The sequence below is a fragment of the Mytilus californianus genome, unplaced genomic scaffold (assembly GCF_021869535.1).
Source record: "Mytilus californianus isolate M0D057914Y unplaced genomic scaffold, xbMytCali1.0.p SCAF_7, whole genome shotgun sequence".
In the NCBI taxonomy this organism is placed as follows: Eukaryota; Metazoa; Mollusca; class Bivalvia; order Mytilida; family Mytilidae; genus Mytilus; species Mytilus californianus.
Window position 1 is genome coordinate 7,778,616 of NW_026262723.1, and position 21,285 is coordinate 7,799,900.

The following is a 21,285-nucleotide window of genomic DNA, read 5'->3' on the forward strand; positions in this document are numbered from 1 at the left end:
ATAGGGTAAAACCCAAAGAAATCGAAATTTGTTTACCTATTTACTATCAATTAAGTTGTTAAAGCAGCCAATTAACTTTCTAATGATTGCATATCAATGCATTGAAATTGATCATTACATTATGTAACACACTGGAAACAATGTTAATGATTGTAGGTGGATAAAGGGGGGGGGGAGTTAATTTGATGATATATCCAGAGTTAAAAAGATCATTCCAACCATGGCAACTGAAGAATCCCAATAATTCAAATAAGACAATACAAATTAGAACTATTTGGGTAACTGTAGTATGGACTCAGAACAATTTGGGTAACTGTATTATGGACTCAGAACTATTTGGGTAACTGACTGTATTATGGACTCAGAACTATTTGGGTAACTGTATTATGGACTCAGAACTATTTGGGTAACTGACTGTATTATGGACTCAGAACTATTTGGGTAACTGTATTATGGACTCAGAACTATTTGGGTAACTGTTTTATGGACTCATTATGAGTTACTGTTCCAGGGATCATCAGAATCAGCTGTGACTCATCACTTCACAACATCCCAGGACTCCTAGTGAGAAACATGCAAACATTTCTATTTGGTCCCCCTCCCGATGAAAATCTATTGTAAGGTTCATACCCCGTAAGTTGGTATTTTCATGCAGACGACATTCTGTTGATTGAATACTGCATAGATTTCTGACAGAATAAAGGACTACCTCGGAATTCAAGTATTTGTACAAAAGAGAATGAATCCCAAAACAGTGCAATTGTCTCTTGAGTCTATTTTGATTATATAACTTCTGTGGATTACTGAAACGGATTTTTTTTGGAGGGGGGGGGGGGGCCTTATGAAGCTACATATATATGGTTGATTTAATAACAAATCATGAGTATTCTGAAGTGACTTTTCCATCTTCTTTTCAGGGATGCAAGCAGGGAACCAGTGATTGCTGATCCTTATGTTCATGGAGGTATACCTTTGGACAAATCCTCCAGTTTCTTGATTATAATGTCCGATGGATTATATCAAGCTTTACAAGATGCCATCCAGTGTGATCGTGTCAATGTTGAAGTGGCTCGCATGGTGGCAGCAGAGTTTTCAATTCAGGGCACACTGCATGGTGTTGCACAGGCTGTTGTTGACAAGGTTGTAAGAATGCATCATGATGCATATATGACTGGCACCCCAGAAATAAAGAGTCTGTGTAAGAAACGAGGGGACATAACTCTACTGGTTCGAAATTTTAATTATCCATTAGCAAATGCAATTAATTCACCGAACCGAACTGGACCTTATAATCCATTGTCTCCACCAACTCCAGCAAGAATCCCGAGTCATTTACCGCTGACTCCATCTATTAGTATAGAACTGTCAGATCACAGCAGTTCCCAATCCCCAGCTGGAACTCCCACTCCTACAAAACAGAGGTCACCACCTAGAGACATCATGTTAACCACAACAAGTACACTAGCATCAACCTTACCTGACTCAACATTGAATACCAGTAATGGGGGTACCAGTACAGAATCATCAACACAAAGTAGTGGAGATACCAGGTTTCCTAGTCGATTTTACCAATGTGCTAAACTAGAACTTGATGAAGATGGTAAAATTGAACCATATGTTGATTTTTCAGACTTTTATAAAGCAATTGCAGAATTAACAGAAGCACAGAGAGAGACATTGAATGCAGAGACTAATCCCAAATCTGGATATGAGACAATAACAGAGGAATCTGAGACTTCACTTACGTCAGGACCAGAAAATTAAAATTTTATGATGTACTTCTGTTTTCTTGACAGATTGTTTTATATGATATAGGTCTGTGTTTGTATCTTAGTTTGTTTGTTGGATAAGGTTTACTATGAAAATAACACTATACAAATCTTCTTAAAGACAACATAAGGATGTTCGCTACTCTGTTTCAAAATAACAAGCTTTTTAAAAGACTATTATAAATTGATAGTATATAGACAAAGGAACTATAAAAGCAGAAAAAAAATGAAGGGTCCTTGAGCTTTCTTTTGAGATATAAGCCATTGAAAATTTAGCGGGAAATAATTCTCTAGATTTTTCATATATTTAACATTGGCACCTTTTTTCTGTCAAAAAGTATGAAAAAATAACAAGGATTTAATAAGATTTTCAAAAGATGGCATTTTAAACTATATGTAATCAAATTATGAAAAGAAAAGAAGGGGTTAGTGGGCAAAAATTTTCAATGGCACTACATGGATAAAACCAGAGGATTCTGAATATCTGGCAAAAATTCAAAAACAAGAAGAGCGAACATCCTTAAGTAAGCCTTTTTTCACTTGAGTCACAATTGATTTAATAGCTGAAGGTTAATTTAGAATTGAACTTATAGTTGCAAAAATATAAAATAACATATGGCATATTTTAAATAGTAATATAATTTTGATGTCATTTTCAGTACTTGTATATGATTTCTTGGTTGTCTATTGTATTTGATAATGAAACTTGTAGTCCAAAGTGATAAACAAATTTCCTAAGGCGAGTTTATTACAAACAGAGTGCATCTTGTCTGATTATTTGAAATTACTGTTCTCAAAAACCTTGTAAGGGATCTGTATACATTTGCAAGGTTTTTGGGGTAAAGATTGCATTCATGAAATCAAAAAACCCTTATGTGACTGGCTTGGTAGTTACAAGTTTTCCAGATTTTATCACCACTTTTTGATATACACAAAACATAGATCACAACATTCTATACATCCTACCTATGAGAATTTCAAGAAATTTACATTGCAATGTCTAATTTTTAGTTTCCACTGTAAACTGAATGCAATCTTTACCCTTCAGTGCTCACAAAACAACTTTGATTATTAATGCGAATAATGCAACTGGATGAGTATAGCTATAGATAGAACTCGCATTCAGATATCTTAATACATTCATCTGTATGCAGGTTTTCCTGAAATCGCAATAGTTAATCTGACATTTGATGGTTCCTAGTTGTTGACAATGAAACAGTTGATGGTTCCTAGTATCATGTGATCAATCTCCTGGATATTTACAGACTTTATTTTTAAAGTTATTGTACAATACATATAGTTTTATAACATTGATATTTATTCCAATGGAAGCTTTGTTGCCAGGATTTATTTCTGCAAGCTAGGGTAATTTCAGGTTTAATTTAGAACAATACTAGTTGCTATTGTAAGTTTTAATAAAAAAAATTTATGGATAATTTATTTATAAGATTTTTGATCGATGCATACATTTTCAGATTAACTACAGTATTTTGAAAATAAAGCATATGAATATAAAATTTTAGCTCTAAACAGTAGTATGTTCATCCGATGGATTTTTTGCAAGAATGAAAGCATGAAAACATTATGGAACTTTCTAAATTAACAGTAATTCATTTTTAGTTACCATAATTCTTGCATTTCAATAACACTTATATTTTGAAACAATAGTGCTGCTTTCTGTATATTCTCTAAAAGTTTAGTATGTAAATTGTAAGTTGTATACAAATTGCTACCTTTGAAACTAAGATGAATGCAATTCATTATGTAAAAAAAGTTTTTAATGAATCACAATATTTATGTTTACATGATATCATTGCTTTGTTACACAATTTTTATTACTGAAAGCAATGAAAAATAATTGTGATATTTTAAAACAAAAGTGAAGAGCTGGTGCTTTTAAAAATAAATTAAAAAGCATTTGTAAATAACTTGTTTTAAGTATTACCCATTTGAAATATCAATATTATATTGGTAGGAAGATAATGTGTTGGTTAAATGTTTATTGAAAATTCCTTAGTGCTGAGCATTTGAAACAGGGATATTATTTCTGTGACTTCTTCATGTTCTTGCAGAACAGACAGTAAGGCCTATAAACAGGGACTAAATGTTGGTACCCTATACTTAATAAAAAGCAGTAGTCTACTTCTATTTTGACACATGCTGTGTAGTGTAAAATAACACATTTTAGTGCTAGGTTTTCATAGTGTTTTATAGTTGGGGGGGGGGGGGGGGGGGGGGGGGTGTTAGTTTGTGTTTTCAACAGGGATTCATTTGAACTTAAAATTTCATTCGGAAATTAATTGCAGTTGTATTTGTATATTTGATGATATGATTCTTAAATTTCTATAGGACAATCGTCCTGAACATACATGAAATGTTTGCCACTGGATGTTAAACAACCAACAATCAATCAATATATAGGACAAACAAAGATAAATGGTGATCTCTAATACACCTTTGTTAGTCCATTGATCAATACTTAAAGATGATTGGTTGAGATCTAAAAAAAAAGAAAACCAAGCCCATACCATAGACTATGACAAGCTCTATGTTGTCTCATTTCTATCATTTGTCTAAAGAAGTTGGTAATGAATTAAACACGAACTATCTATAGTTATGCCAGCATCTCAAATTTCTGAAAGGGGCCTCGGTGGCCGAGTGGTCTAAGTAGTTACTACTGTAATCACTAGCCAGTCAACACTGAGGTTGTGAGTTCGAAACCCGCTCGTGGGGGTGCACTCGACTCCAATCTCAATTGACTAGGATTGTCAGTTTTCCTATCGAAGGTCAGTGGTTTTCTCCGGGCACTACGGCTTCCTCCACCAATAAAAACTGGCCGCCACGAAATAGCCCAAAAGCGGTGCTTAAAAGTGGCGTTAAAACACCAAAAATCAAAAAATCAAATCAAATTTCTGAAAGGGCAAATGTTGTTTAAGGATAAACTGTTGATACAGAGATATGTATCACATGTATGTTGTTTCAATAGTAAGTATAATGCAAATGATGAAATATAAATGGCAATACTTTAACATTTAAACAGTGCAAAACATGTAAAGTCAATACACCATGACAGAAGGTGCAGGGCCAAATAATCTCTATGAGATATGTGTATGATAACTCAAATGCATACCATATAATTATGATTAACTTTTCATTAGGGCACTTTAAACTAACATAATTACAAACTTTTACAAATTGTTGACGCCGGAAAGCTGGGAACTGGTTCTCAACAACACCAGGGACTTGGCAAGGCCAGACGAGATACATTTGAACTTTAGAGGAATGCTACTTTGAGAACCGCTCAACCACCTCTTGCTTTTTACAATTTGACTTCTTTGTCCTGAAAATGACAGTCATACAACAACTGTTCCTGGACCAGTGTTATTTTTGAGAAAAAAAAAATCCCTAGATCGGACTGTTTATGTGTAGACGAAATCCTTTAAATCGCTCACTGATGGCAAAAGGACATGAAGCATGCTCGCTAATTTAAGAATTAGTTTTTCCTATTTCTTGGCGTCTGTCTTCGTTTGCTAGCTGGTTTAAAAAAATAACCTTTTTGATTAACTGAACAAATTGAATCAAACTTGAGTTTGTAGTTTAAAATTTGATCTGGACCTTTATGTCTTTGAATGTGGTTGCCGTTACTTAATATGGAACAGGGGTAAGCTAAACAGCAGATTTTTTTGTATACATATTTTTCTCAATTTTAATCATATATCCATGATGAATCCCTTTTTTTTTGTGATAACATTTAGTAAAACTTCTTACCAATTTTTGTCTCGCCTTGGCGGAGTCATAAGCGAGACATAGGTATGCTGTTTTCGTCGTCGGCGACGGCGGCGTCATCAACAATGTTTTAGTTTGTGATTAGGTCTAGTTCATGGTGAACCACTAGTGGTAGGTCAATGATATTTGGTATGCAGTTGTATTAGCATTGGCACATCTCATTACCATGGAGATTATTTGGCTCAGCCCCTCAGTAAAGGTCTATTGACTTTGAAACTTTGCTTAGTTTACATGTATTAGTTTGTGATTAGGTCAGTTTATGGGGAACCACTAGTGATAGGACAATGATATTTGATATCAGTTGTATAAGCATTGGCATATCTCATTTCCATGGAGATTATTTGGCCCCGCCCCCTCATTCATGGTCTATTGACTTCGAAACTTTTGCTTAGTTTTCATGTATTAGTTTGTGATTAGGTCAGTTTAAGATGAACCACTAATGTAAAGTCAATGATATTTGGTATGCAAATGCATTGGCATTTGCAAGTTTCATTTCCATGGAGATTATATAACCCCACCCCTAATTATTGGTTCATTGACTTTGAAACTTTTACATAGTTTACAAGTTAATGTTTGTGTTTAGGTTTGTCTAAAGGGAACGACTTACGAAAAGACAATGGTATTTGGTTTGCAGTTGTATTAACATTGGCACAACTCATTTCCATGGAGATTGTTTAGTCCTGTACCTTCAGTCATAGTTCATTGACTTTGAATATTTGCATAACTTACATGTTAAAGTATTACTATTTAAATTTCAACATTTGCATTATCAAAATAACAAATAGGCGAGACATATATCTCTGTGGTAACAGTTTTTATTAATATATACATTGTATATATAAGATTCAAATCTATGTTTGACCTAAAATCTCTGGTCCATGACGCCTTGGCACTCAAATCTCGGGCCCGTTTTCCAGTCCCAAAATCTGTGTCCTTTCCTCAGAAATTGTGTCCTGTGACGTCATGACACTCATTGTTTATTCAAATCTGTGTCTTTCACAAAAATAGACACAGTTTTGTATCTTGACTTGGGACAAGCACAGAATGCGGCCGGGTGAACCCTACCATAATCTAGTACAGTTGTGTAACAACACAACACAGTACATGAAACTTACTGAAGATCAGTTGGAAAGGCCTGGCTTGACCTATTAGATCGACACAAAACAACTAACAAAAAACAACAAAAATACAAAATACACAAATTTATTTTACCGCCATAACGAATCCTTTTCCCCTCCCCAATGTGTATTACTGATGAATGGTTTCCATCACCTGACTCCCTTTTCGCTCCTCATTACTAGGTTTCTTTATCCCTGTCGAAGCCCCTCTCTGTTAATAGTTTAAGACAAATTAACTTTTCAATTGCTTTAACTGATATCGGAATAATTCGAATATTAAAGTCTTTGACAACAAACTTAATACCTCTAAGGCGTTTTGATAATTCTGACGCCAACACATAGGACAGTGCATACCATGACATCAACATAGAAAAAGACACCGATTTTGAGATTATAGAAGACAGATTTGTGACGTCTATTATAAGTTATCGCACCGCGGGTAAATTATCACGTTGTGATTGGTTTAACGCCGTCACGTGGTGACCCCCTATGGATCCGTAGGGGGTTCACGTCTACTGTTAATGGTGACGTCATCTATTAATGTTGTGTGTTTCATTGTTTATTTCTCTACAAAACGCAGCGGAAAAAGTCTCACGGGAGAGAAATTCGTTATACGGTTCACTACTGACTCCCTACGGACCATAGAGGGTGAATAAAATCCATAGGAGATTCGGCCTTCGGCCTCATCTCCTATGGATTTTACTAACCCTCTATGGATCCGTATAACTTATATTATATGGTTCGCTACTGACCCCCTACGGATCCATAGAGGGTTAGTAAAATTCATAGGGGGTGAGGCCGAAGGCCGAATCTCCTATATATTTTACTCACCCTCTATGGTCCGTAGGGGGTCAGTAGTGAATCGTATAACGAATTTATCGCACGCGGGACTTTTCCTGCTGCGTTTTGTGGAAAAAAAAACAATGAAATACAACGACATTAATAGATGACGTCACCATTAACAGTAGACGTGACGTCATAAACCCCATATGAAATTTACTAACCCCCTACGGATCCATAGGGGGTCACCACGTGACGGCGTTAAACCAATCACAACGTCATAATTTACCAGCGGTGCGATAAGACCCAATATAGAATAGGACACATATCTATGACGCAATATAGAATAGGACACAGATCTGAGGAACGCACAGATATTGTGACGTCTATAACGCAATATAGAATAGGACACAGATCTGAGGAAAGCACGCATATTTGAAGCTGGACATAGATTTGAGACTTACATATGTATAACTCTGTTGTATAAATTATAGTGATGCAATTAAAACGTTAATGAAATCCGAGACGTCACTGCAAACACCTGAATATCAAACCAAATAAGAAAAATGTATATTCCATAAGAAGACAACGGAACATGAGCATCGTCAACAGAAAAAAAGATACCGTGAGTGCTCTTAGATCGGTACTTTGCGTCTTCATTGTTTTTGTAAGTTGTTTGTTTTGCTTTGTATCGATTTGATAACTCAAGTCCTTTTCAACTGATTTATAGTTTGTTCACAACAGTCCAGTTTAGGGGAAAAGTTGGGCGACCGCAAACATATTTAACCCCGCCACATTCTGAACTATCTTTTTACCCGGAAGTAGAACAACTTGTTTTAATATGTACAAAGTTTCTGTACAGAGTACTACATTGTGATACCAGTTATAAATAGTATTTTTGTCGGCTCACTTCGGCCATCGTACTTATCATTTAACAATTTAATTTTTCCACTTTAAAGCAAATGAATGATTTTAAGTCTTGGATTAGAATGATTTCATATTGGTTTGAAGGTTTAATGCAGTTGCCTGTTTGTCTTGCAGCTGTTTGTTTGTGATAGTATTTTCTTTTGCGGCATTAAAGAAAGTTGATTTCTCTTTCAATTACAACAGAGAATGCAGGATGCATCACTTTATTAGATACATAATTCAGTTTTAGTCTAACCAAAAATGCATTCTTTTCCAACTTTTATGATTTGTTTCAAAGCGTCTGTTGAAAGAAGATCTGAGAAACTCAAAACTTTATATAATGCCGAAATGTTAGATGTATAGACATCACAGAAGCCACAATCCAGGTAGCACTTAACATGAGTGTCAAATGCATACGTCTTCAACTGATTACATTTCTGTCCTGGTCCCAAAGATTCTTGATATTTTCCTATCAGAGCTTTTGTTAAACAAGGCCTTACACAGTCGATCCATTGTTTCCCAGCTGTGGTAAAACTAGAATACAAACTTTTGAATCTGTTACAATACTTGTAGCCATATCCAATAAGATAACCAGATTTACCACACTGTCTTTGCTGTTCAAAACATCTGTAAAATTGACAATCGCCTGTATTTGCTTTAGCGACACAGTTAGGATCAACCGATGCTGAAATAATGAAATAATTAAGTTTTTGATCATTTGTAAAAAATTGAAAACAACACGTTTAATAATTTCATGCGTCCGAAGCGCTTTTCTGGATTTACCTTCTTCAGGAACGCTCAATGCCAAACATTTGAAATCCGAGGGATGTAAAAGTACCGAAACAGTTGAAGAGCTATATGACAAAAATACCTAAAACAAATAGCCAAATTCATCTAAGGTCAACTTTGCCTGAGGGAGTTGAAACCTTAGTTTCTATATAATTTCAAAATTTATAAAAGTAATGCGTATGTCAGTGTGTATCTATTAAATATGTTGAAGCAGAAAAGGTAAAAACCGATGATGCCCTTAGCTGACATTCGTCTTCTCTGTTACGTTTGTTATCATGTTTACCTTCTGCTTACAGTGAACTTCAAACAAATTGTAATGCTTGATTAAAAGGAAATGGAGACGGACAAACAAAAAATTAAAATACTGCCACATTTGTACCATCTCATAAATAAAAAGTCACATGGAAAATGATCAAAACTAACAACAATCAATGCTCAGTCATGCCTTAGTTCGGAGCGCTTTACAAGATATTGTTTACTGTTTACATTAATTTTATTTCTTGTAAAGGTTCATTTTAAATCTATATTCTTTCGATGCGACCAATTGGATTTTTAATTAGATTGCCTTACACAAATCAAAAATTCGAGAATATTAAAAATGACAGTTATTATAGAAATAAGAAGATGTGGCACGCGGTACGATTGCCTATGCGACAACAGTTACTATCCACCAGAAACAAAATGACGTAGAAGGTAGCAACTATAGGTCATCGTACTGCTTTCAACAATGAGTAAAACTCATACTTTATGTATAATCAAACAAATACGATGCCGATTTAATTTGTGAACGGTTTCCAAAATGAAACTGCTCACGTGTTTTTCTCTCTCAATTAGTGTATATAAAGTGCGAATTCAGTTAGTTCATTTTCACTATCGTATGCGAGTATGTCTATTGTAGTATAAAGGATGATGGGAAAAACTGAGTTTGTTTACATTTTGTAAATACAAAATAAATGATTTGAAAGTACTTTTAAACACAATTTCATTAGAATGTATCTTTTTAATATATAATAACAGGATTAAAGTCTAAAAAAGTGTAATTAAAGCAGCAGAATCCATAATATTGATTACTGAATGCGATTCATTTAAACCATAGATGCGATGAATTATCACTGTAAGTGCAATCATTTCTGATGTGGAATTTTTGGAGGTGCGATGAATTTTCATTGTTGTTTTATATGATAATTCGACATGCGACAACTGAAAATAGTCTTTTAATGACTTTAATATTGATGGTATTTACAATTCGAAATGCAAGCTAGCCGTAGATGCTTACTTGAATATACACGGGTTAACCAACGTATGCGGTTGATTGTGGACGTTGTGCGTTATGTGCCGTTCGTTGATTTTTTTCTGTACGTTCGTTGCGGGATTTCGTTATAACTACACCGTTCGTAAGTAAAACATCGAGAAAATAATTTGCTGTTTCTATTGAAACTAGAAAACACCAGCGACATCGTGGTTCCGTAACTGAATTAGAGTATCTAATTATATATAAGCCTTTTTTTTAGCCTGGATTTTCAGTACTCGTATGTCATCCGATAAAGTCATGCTGCTTAAAGATGCATGGTCTTCTCTGCTTTCAAAATCTTTCTGTTTTAACCCGTCGACCTGGAACTTATTACTTATTTGTAATATCAGTTATTTGGAAAACAAAAGGGCCTGGAATGGTTTTATATTTAATCAACACCATTGTCCTATATTAGTTATATATAAAGTTGAATTTTTTTATTCACCGTTTTTATGTCATGCCGGCTAACAAATTGGAAACTGTTCCTATACGCCTATACTATTGTAAGTTTGGATGTTTAGTATTCGTAATGTCATCTTATAATGTCGTACTGATTTCAGTACAATAGGAAACAATGTGGTAATGCTTGAATTCAGTACGTCGACTGAGCATGCGCGAAAGCGTATAAGACACGGATCGATAACGGTCTCCGAATTTGGATATTTTCTCAAAAATTGGCGTTTTCTGTGGAAAAAAAGATTGTCTTAAAGACAAATTTAGGAAGTACAAATTGCTACATTTATACGTAATATTACAAATATTTCCGACTCTGTATGATTTCAGAGGAGTTGCGGCTCGGTGAAATCGGTCTCCTCCTTTAGTATTATTGATACATATCTTTTATTATTTTTAGCAAGCATTTGCAACAACTATAACTATTTGACATTTCTAACATTTCCTATTGAAGATTAAAACAACATAAATTTTGTATTTGTTTGACGTGAATCAGAACTTACTAGAGCAAGAGAAGCCCACTCATAGGGCCTGATTGCAATCGCGTTTCTAAGAAATCCAGTATTTTGATCTTGAAGTCAAAGGTCAAGCTCACACAAAGGTCGGGTGATATGCGTCACATCGTTTTAAGGTGATACACGTTCATATCTTGCGTATTCAAATATTTAATCCGAAAATATACTTGAGTAAACCATCCATGAATATAACGTATTTTTATGACGAAATTTTCCTTGAAAAGGTTTAGTACTTTCTTGAAAAAGCTTTGAATTTATCACGCCGTTTCTAACACATTTCTACCATATTGATAGGCTTCGTACAACGAACAGTACACGAATTTACAACGAACGGTACTAAAGAAACAATCAAACTCCAAAGAGCATGTATCGTACAGTGCCCAAATTTTGAGTTCAGTTTTTTTCAATTAAATGTCTGCAAATAAATACAACAACGGGTTTCTCATTCGCATTATCTATTTTAAACAACAACAAATCACAAAATACACGGTCGCATTTAGTGTAAGAGCCAACCAATTAATATGCTTTATTTGTAGTTGAATCAAGTTTGAGTTACACATAATGGTTGTTTCGCGATATTTACAAGTAATTCACAGACCTGTATTTTTAAAATATTGACAGGGTGTTCATGTAAAACAAATAATAAACAATTCTGTCAGGAACACAACTTTGTTTTCATAAACATTGAATACTTAACTGAACAGTACGTCAATTAGTCTTTGGTGAAAATATTAGCATAATAGGACTCACAAAGTATGCATATATAATCAGTCCTTCTAACTTCATACATTTTGTCAGAGAGTCGGCTGAATTAAGACTTTATATGATGAAATTAATTTATTTCCTTCTGTGAAAATACATCGCATATACAATAGAAATGAATCGCCCTACAGTGAAAATGAAAGTCAAGTATCATTATTCAACAGTAAACATGAATCGCACAACGAAAACAGCTATAGTGGAATTTAATTCAATATCAATAAACTAAGTAATAAAACCTGTTTTAAGTAATACAACATTAAAAATAATGTTAAAAGGTACATTTTTCTGCAAATGTAACTTAACTGCTGCTTTTAAATTAAATCTCTTGCACGCTCTGTTAGTGAACTATTCTTAATATTTATCTATTTGTGTATCAATTTTACACCTGGGTGGCTATATGCGCGATGAAACAACATTTGCATCTCTTATCTATATCATGAATTTATAAAAACAGTATATATTATGTATTATTTCGTATTTTATTCAAAAATCATGAATTTGTCGTCTGTTTATTTATCATTCTACATCAGAAATTCATAGCGGATACAGTGAAAATGGTATTTCAGGATTCGCACATTATATACACTGTCAATAGGATCCACATTTAACGTAAAACTATTGTTGCGACTTTGAAGCATTCAAATTTGAACCGCGCTGACTGGGTCTAAGTGACTGAGAACCAAGCCCCATTAAAAAAACGTTGAACTGAAATAGATACTTATAATTTGTTTTTATGAAAATATAATAAGGAACAACTTATTAAACCTTTGAATAAAATTATTCTTAAAGGTTTTCTATTTAACAAAATAGTAAGATTTTTGAATATTGTCTTTATCGGCACTAACATCAATTTTGTTATCAAAAACTATAAACATAACTAAATATGTATTGCTATACAGTTTAAAAAAAGTGTAACAAAGTTACCGAACTCCAAGGCAAATTAAAAAAGGGGATCCGGAATTCCATAAAAACTGACAATATCAAACGCTTTCAACCAACGGAACAAGTGATAAACAACTGCCATATTCCTGACTTGGTACAGGCATTTTCCGACGAAAATAGTATGTTAAACCTGGTTTTATAGCTAGCAAAACCTCCCACTTGTATGACAGTTGTTTATATTTCCGTTAAGTTGTGATCTTTTTTGAACTAGTTTTCAGTAACAGTGTGGTCTGTACTTTGTGTTGTATCGCTTTGTCGCTTTGTTATTTGATCTTTTTTGCTTCACGCCGATCTGATAAGTCAACCCCTTTCATTTGATTTTTACAGTTTGTCCTTACGTTGTACTGCTGTATCACTGTCCCAGGTTAGGGCTGGCTTGAGTGCTCACAGGTCCACAGTCATATATGTTATACCGGTATATGTCTGTCCTAAGTCAAGTCCCTGAACTTCAGTTGTTGTATTTTTTTGCTGTCTGTCATATATACTTGTTTTTTGTTAATTTATTTATCTTAAATCAGGCTGTTTGTTGCTCATTGTTGTAGACCATACGATGACCTTTAGTTGCATGCATATTTCCACTTCATTTGGTGAATTTCTGTCTCATTGGCAATCATACCACTTTTCATTATTTTTATACATTTTTTCCAATACATAAAACAAAATTTACCTGTAGTAAATGTTTTTAGAGTTACAATAAGAATAAACACAGACTTCCACAGAGTAAGATCCATGTCCCTAAAGCTAGATTTGTGTGCAGTGCAAATTCAATGCAATTTGAGTAGAATAATCTTCCGGAGAATCCAGATTTTTCATTTATATAGGTTCTTACTAACCAATTAAAAACTTGCATTAATTTAATCTTTTAAAAGGGTGAATGTCAACATTAAAATTATGTTACAAAAACAAATCTGAGACTTAAGTATGTTTTTTTGTCACGTTTTTACATGTTATTGTTCATATGTTGTTTTCACTTTATCCATGTTTATGTAAATGTTGTCACAACATCAAAGAGAATTAATGGTTAGGATGCATTAATAGGACTTGTAAAATTGTACAATAATGTTTACATCTTTCTACAGGTAGTTCCATAGTCTAAGGTGCATGATTTCCCTTTAGAAATTTGTCAACTACGTAGTTAAATTGTCTCAACTTTCTAGCCATTAATGTAAAGTTGATTTTATTTTATTCCCTACAACCTCAATGAGATAAAAAGTTCATGTGTTTTAAAAAAAAAATGAAAACAACACTTCTTAACTTTTATGCGTCCGAAGCGCTTTTCTGGATGTACCTTCATCAGGAAACAGTTGAAGAGTTAATTGACCAAATAGGACCTAAAAACAAAAGACAAATCCATCTAAGGTCAGAGGGAGTTGAAACCTCAGTTTCTTTATAATTTCTTAACTTATAAACGAACATTTTTAGAACGACTTGTTATGAATTATGCCACTACCGAAGTACGGACAACTGAAATGATACCTTCGGGACTAATGGTCCACCACCAGCGATATCAACCCAGTATCGTTAAAAAAATAAAAAAACAACACTCTATAACTGTCATGCATCCGAAGCGTTTTCCTGAATTTAATTTTATCAGGAACGCTCAAAGCCGAATGTTTGAAAACCAAAGATGAATGTGAACCGACACGTCTTGTATGTTTTTATAATTTTGGTTCATATATATGTTTCGGAGTTTAGTGTGACGTTCATTTTCGTTGAACTAGTATACATTATTGTTTAGGGGCCAGCTGAAGCCCGCCTCCGGGTGCGGGATTTTCTCGCTGTGTTGAAGACCCATTGGTGGCCTAGTGCTGTTTCCTGCTCTTTGGTCGGTTTGTTGTCTCTTTGACACATTCCCCGTTTCCATTCTCAATTTTATTTACAGTTGAAGAGCGATATAACCAAAAAGGACTTAAAAAGTAATAGCCAAATACATGTACATCTAAGATCAGCTTTGACTGATAGAGTTGAAACATTAGTTTCTTTATAATTTTTTTAATTTGCTAATTTATAAACGGATAATCTTAGAACGGTTTTTTAAAATCATGTCAGTACCGAAGTATTGGGTACTGCGCTGATGATACCCTTTGGAACTGATATATCGAATTAATAATGATACGGAGAAGTGGTGTAATAAAACTACAAGAAATAATGTCGTTATCATCATATTAGTATAATCATGATTTTTCTCTTTAAAAATTAACATTATACGTTATTACTCTCTACAAATTCTATTGTAATATCGTAAATAGATTTAAAACCTCTAAAGTTTATATCTAAAGTTCTTACATCTTCCGATAGCAAAGGTTGCAGTTGTAATATAGGTCGTAGTCGGTACTAGCTAACTCAGTTATATACATCTTCCGATAGCAAAGGTCGCAGTTGTAATATACCGGTACTAGCTAACTTAGTTACATACATCTTCCGATAGCAAAGGTCGCAGTTGTAATACTAGTATACCGGTACTAGCTAACTCAGTTACATACATCTTCCGATAGCAAAGGTTGCAGTTGTAATATACCGGTACTAGCTAACTCAGTTACATACATCTTCCGATAGCAAAGGTCGCAGTTGTAATATACCGGTACTAGCTAATTCAGTTACATACATCTTCCAATAGCGAAGGTCGCAGTTGTAATATACCGGTACTAGCTAACTCAGTTACATACATCTTCCGATAGCAAAGGTCGCAGTTGTAATATACCGGTACTAGCTAACTCAGTTACATACATCTTCCGATAGCAAATGTCGCAGTTGTAATACTAGTATACCGGTACTAGCTAACTCAGTTACATACATCTTCCGATAGCAAAGGTCGCAGTTGTAATATACCGGTACTAGCTAATACAGTTACATACATCTTCCGATAGCAAAGGTTGCAGTTGTAATATACCGGTACTAGCTAACACAGTTACATACATCTTCCGATAGCAAATGTCGCAGTTGTAATACTAGTATACCGGTACTAGCTAACTCAGTTACATACATCTTCCGATAGCAAAGGTTGCAGTTGTAATATACCGGTACTAGCTAACACAGTTACATACATCTTCCGATAGCAAATGTCGCAGTTGTAATACTAGTATACCGGTACTAGCTAACTCAGTTACATAAATCTTCCAATAGCAAAGGTCGCAGTTGTAATATACCGGTACTAGCTAACTCAGTTACATACATCTTCCGATAGCAAAGGTCGCAGTTGTAATATACCGGTACTAGCTAATTCAGTTAAATTTCTTATTTGTTCCGGTGGTGTTACCATTTGAAAAGCATGCTGGCCTCTCAAAATTGCTAACGATTTTAAAGACATGCTGGCCTCTCAAAAATGTTAATGATTTTAAAGACATGCTGGCCTCTCAAAAATGCTAACGATTTCACTTGAATTATATCAGATTAATTAAACCTATTGGGAGTGTTGTTTGATTCTTTTTTAAGACAGTGTTCAAACGAAAGGTGTGGCTGGCTTCTTGTAGTACCGAACACATTATTATCCTGCTTTTTAACTTTCGTCGTCTTTTAAGACCTTGTGATCGTTAGTAGATATATTGTTGATAACTGGACTGTGCAGGTTTTTTGTGTGTTTTCTTTATAGGACATATTGTCTAGATTACCTTGTAAAACTGGTTCAATACAACGACAGGTTGAACCAAGTCAGGCTGCCTGGGCCATGTATTGTTCGTGTTGTTGGTCTTTGTTTGTGCGTCTATTTTCACGAAGTGGTTTACTTTGCTCTATCAATCCATTTATTTTTCACGTGCTCCATAATTCTGTGTTTATCTAAATGTCACAATCCGATAAACTTCGACAACAAACTTGAAAGTTAGTTAGCTTGCAATCAATAATCATTGAATGCAATATTATTTGTCGATAATACTTTATAGATTCCTAATAAATGTAAAAACGAGCATATAGGACTTAAATTAGTATATATGCATGCACATTTGGTTCAATAATTTCATGAACATTAAAATTACAAGAACTCGTTTCATATGACTTTAAAATTGTTATCCATAAATAGCGTTTATTTTAACATCAATCTGTTTAATGAAATAATTTTAATTTGATGTTAGAAAAGTAACGAGGAATACAATTTAACAAACTAATGCAATGACTCATGATCTGTAAAAGATGCATAATTGAGAGAGGAGTATCAATAAGGGTTGGGGGTCAAAATAGTTTTCCATATTCAAACCTTATACTATTACGTGTATCTGTAAAAGTGGGAATAATAATTTAAAAAAAAAAAAACAGCACTTGATATCCCTGTGCTTGTAGTGTATGCCCTTATATTTTTACGGTTATGAGTGACAAGCTCTTTCTGTGAATTTATTACCGAGTAGTAAATTTGACAAGACGCGAACAAAAATCGTTTTGTAGTTGATAGTAAATTGACAAAGGCGTCGATAAAAAAGATTTTGTAGTTGATAGTTTATACCGTATATAGTAAAACTGTATACACTTTCTGGATAACATGCATAAAGCAAGCATTAAATAAAATATAAATACAAGGTAAACAAGTTGCTTTCTTTAAAAAAAAGAAAAGCAATACGTGAACCCAAGACCGATGACTGCATGGTCACCGAAAAATTGTTGCTGAATTTTTTTGGCTTTTGATTTGAAATAATTGACTGTGAATAGAATAAAATAATGATGATGTTAAAACACATTTTTGAAAATATGTAATTGTGTTCAGATTCTTGCACAAGTCAATTGAAAGCAATGTTGGATAGTTGTGAATATAAAAGTGTACATATACAGCTACTATTTGAATTTACATTTTAAGGCTTGACTATTTTATTTATTACTTGGGAGTGCAAATCATTTTTTCATAATCCTATTGCAAATCCCAGTTTCTGCAAACCGGATGTCTAATGCAAATTGAACAAACCAATCGCAATATAAATTTAATCACTCAGTTTGCTTTATAATCTGGATGCATTTATTTTATCTATCATACCTTCATATTTTGTTTCCTGGATGCCTTCAATTATTCTTATACTCGTTATTGAAGCTGTCTGTTCTCATGGTAGATGTAGTATAGATAAATTTAAAGTCCAATTTCCATGTGAAGTGAAACCCTGTGCCATGCAACTTATAAGGTTTCGTATATTTTTCTCGAGAGTAACACACCAGCTTCATTGGGACCTCTTATATACTGACAGTTATTTTGGTTTCATAAAACATCTCAAATTTTAAGGATTTCCTGAAGTTACTTAAATCAATCCAAATGTTCTTCAGGAAAACTTGGCTTTGAAGAATGTCTTATTTTCAGAAGTTTTATGAATACCTGAACATACTCTCAAAAGAACCAATCTATATAAAAAGATACCAGGATTAAAATGTTGTACGCCAGACGCGAGTTCAGTCTACAAAAGACTCATCAGTGACGCTCGAATAAAAAAAGTTAAAAAGGCCAAATGAAGTACGAAGATGACAGGAATTGAGGACCCAAAATTTCGAAACAAAGGGTTTGCCGAATACATCTAAGGTAATTTATTCCTGGGATAGAAAATCCTTAGCATTTCGAAAATGTCAAAGTTTATAATAGGACAGACAGTCACTCAAAAAAGGAAGAAAAAGAACAGAGAAACAGCTAGAGGTCAGAATACATTAAGTAATGATGACCATGCTTGAAAGTCACATGTCAAGCTCTTACTGCCGTGTCCTGAATTTAGATAAGAAAGCGAAAACTCACATTTGCGAGTGAAATTAATATTTCTGCATGCACGTGTTTATTTTGCGCAAGAAATACTGAATAGAAAGCATACGCACTGATACTCTAGATAAGAATACGCATTTACGTCATCACATATACAATGTATTAATCTAGACTAAAATCTAATGTTTAATAGTTGAATTCGGATGTCAAACTACCTACCTCGAGTGTTTTGACTCTGGACTCATTGCCATTTAATTGTGAATTTGTGTGAACCTAAACGGATAGTGTGTCGTGTGAACAGGGTGATATATAATGTAAATGAACCAAGACGTGTAGGATAGCTGGTCAACGTATTGAATACAATTTTCAACATCATACCATATTGCAAAGATTTAGATGCTATAAGGTTGAACTGTTAGAATATAATATCAATAAACACAAACATCAAGTTCTTACTGATTGACATTTTAATTATCAAATCAATCTCTTCTTAAAGTCTAACTTTCCACTATATGAAGTATAGACATGTTCTGAACTATTTGAAATGTTATATATAAAAATAGAAATATGTGGTATGAATGTCAAATTAAGTAACTCTCCACCAGAGACCAAATGACATAGAAGTTAACATATGAATGTGTTACAGCTACAAATGAATCGAATAATTCACAAATCGGTGTTACATGAGGGTCTGGATGGGGTCCTTCATTCAGTCTGTATTCTTTAATTTCTTAAGTCGTTTTTTTCTATTCTTAATACTTTTTGCCTAGTATTCTCTATTCTTTTTTTTTTGTCCATTTTTTCTCTATTCTTTATAGTTTGTGCCCATTATTCTCTATTCTGCAAACCCACATCCACACCCTCTCACATTTATTGCATTTGTGTGTTAGGTTTTTTTTTTTCGGAATTTTTAAATTATTTTTCTATCTTTTATCATGAATGATCTTATAGGTGTTTAATAGAATCATAGCGTAGTCGGAAAAAAATATACATATCTCCAAATTTGTTTCAATTATTATATAATCAGTGTTTTGAATATATTATTTTTAATAGGATTCCAATTACGTTAACTGACACGAAATTTTGTAAGAAATTGTGTATTTAAAAAAATACTCATGTGGAAAACGTCGTCCTCCTCTTTAAATTATATTGTCATGATTGTTATATATACAAGTAGGTACAAAAATGTCTTGAATAGTTTTAATATTTTATATATATATATTTTTTTACATGTCATAGGAAGATTTTTGCAAAGATTCATATAGGGTCAAAATCTAAATCAAGTTGAGGTTTTTATGACGTATTTGAAATATTTATAATGGGACTGATTAAATGTGTCACATTTAACAGGTTTATATTTTTTTAATGATTATGTATTCGAATTAACATAAAACAAATATAAATTGCAAAGTGAATGAATGTACTTTTATTCTCATAAATCATAGTCACAGAGAAAATTGGTATTTACAGTAACAAAATATATTTGACATTTGCGATTTATTCAGCAAAATATATAAAGTCATAAAATTATAGAACCCGAATTTTACTGAAAGCGGAGATTGCCAGTTTAAAGGTTTGCAGTGTCAATAGCCGTTTCCGTCGTTAAAGCTAGGTATATAACGTAACAATTTGTACGCAATTCCGACAACAGATTTCATTTTCATTGTAATTTATAATCATTTAACTTTCAAACATATTTCATTTTGGACAACTGAACAAAGCAGAAGTATTTTCACGGAAAGAAATCAACATCATTGAGAAATCGATCAATGTACTGAATATATTTAATTTATGTTGAAATGAAACACAGGTTAATTTTATCCATACTATTTTCTGTGCAAATGGAAATAACTCAAACTGGATAAATAGTTCTCTAAAATAAGATATGATGCAATTTTTCAAATTATAATCAATAATATAATAACAACAACCAGTGATGACTAAGTTCTCTAAAATTAGATATGATTTAACACTCAAACATTGTTAGAATCAGCATATCAAAGAACCAAAGAATTCAATATTTGATGAAATTAAACAAAAGTTTAATTTAGGACCCTTTGGACCTCAATGTTGTATTATCTTATTAATAAGGAAAAGCTCAACCGTTTACAAGTTCTCAAACAGGAGGGGGTATGGTGACCCAAGGGGACTCACCTTATATTTCATTTGATTTGTTTTATTGTCCCATACAAGAATATATATGGTTTCGGGGTGGGGATCTTGACCATTTACAAGTTTTCAAAAAGAAGGGGGGTTGGGGTTACCCCAGGGGACTTCCCCTCAATTTCATTTGATTTGTTTGAATGTCTCATTCAAGAATATATATGGTTCAGGGGTGGGGATCTCGACCGTTTACAAGTTATCAAAAAGAAGGGGGTGGGGTTACCCTCATGGACTTCCCCAATATTTCATTTGATTTGTTTTATTGACCCATACAAGAATATATATGGTTCAGGGGTGGGGATCTCGACCGTTTACAAGTTATCAAAAAGAAGGGTGTGGGAGGTAACCCCCTGGA

General features: G+C 33.6%; 1 protein-coding gene and 1 long non-coding RNA gene across 4 annotated transcripts in view; both read left to right on the forward strand.

Annotated features, from left to right (window-relative positions):
* LOC127708974 (TGF-beta-activated kinase 1 and MAP3K7-binding protein 1-like) overlaps positions 1–3,205 on the forward strand; it is a 30,855-nt gene extending 27,650 nt beyond the window's left edge. For all 3 annotated transcript variants that reach the window (XM_052214218.1, XM_052214217.1, XM_052214216.1), the window contains exon 7: positions 918–3,205. In XM_052214218.1, coding sequence (XP_052070178.1) covers positions 918–1,764 — 847 coding nt within the window. In that variant the 3' untranslated portion in view covers positions 1,765–3,205. The remainder of the gene's footprint in view (positions 1–917) is intronic.
* LOC127709004 (uncharacterized) overlaps positions 1–21,285 on the forward strand; it is a 149,825-nt gene that overhangs the window by 50,841 nt on the left and 77,699 nt on the right. The gene's annotated exons all lie outside the window — the stretch shown is intronic.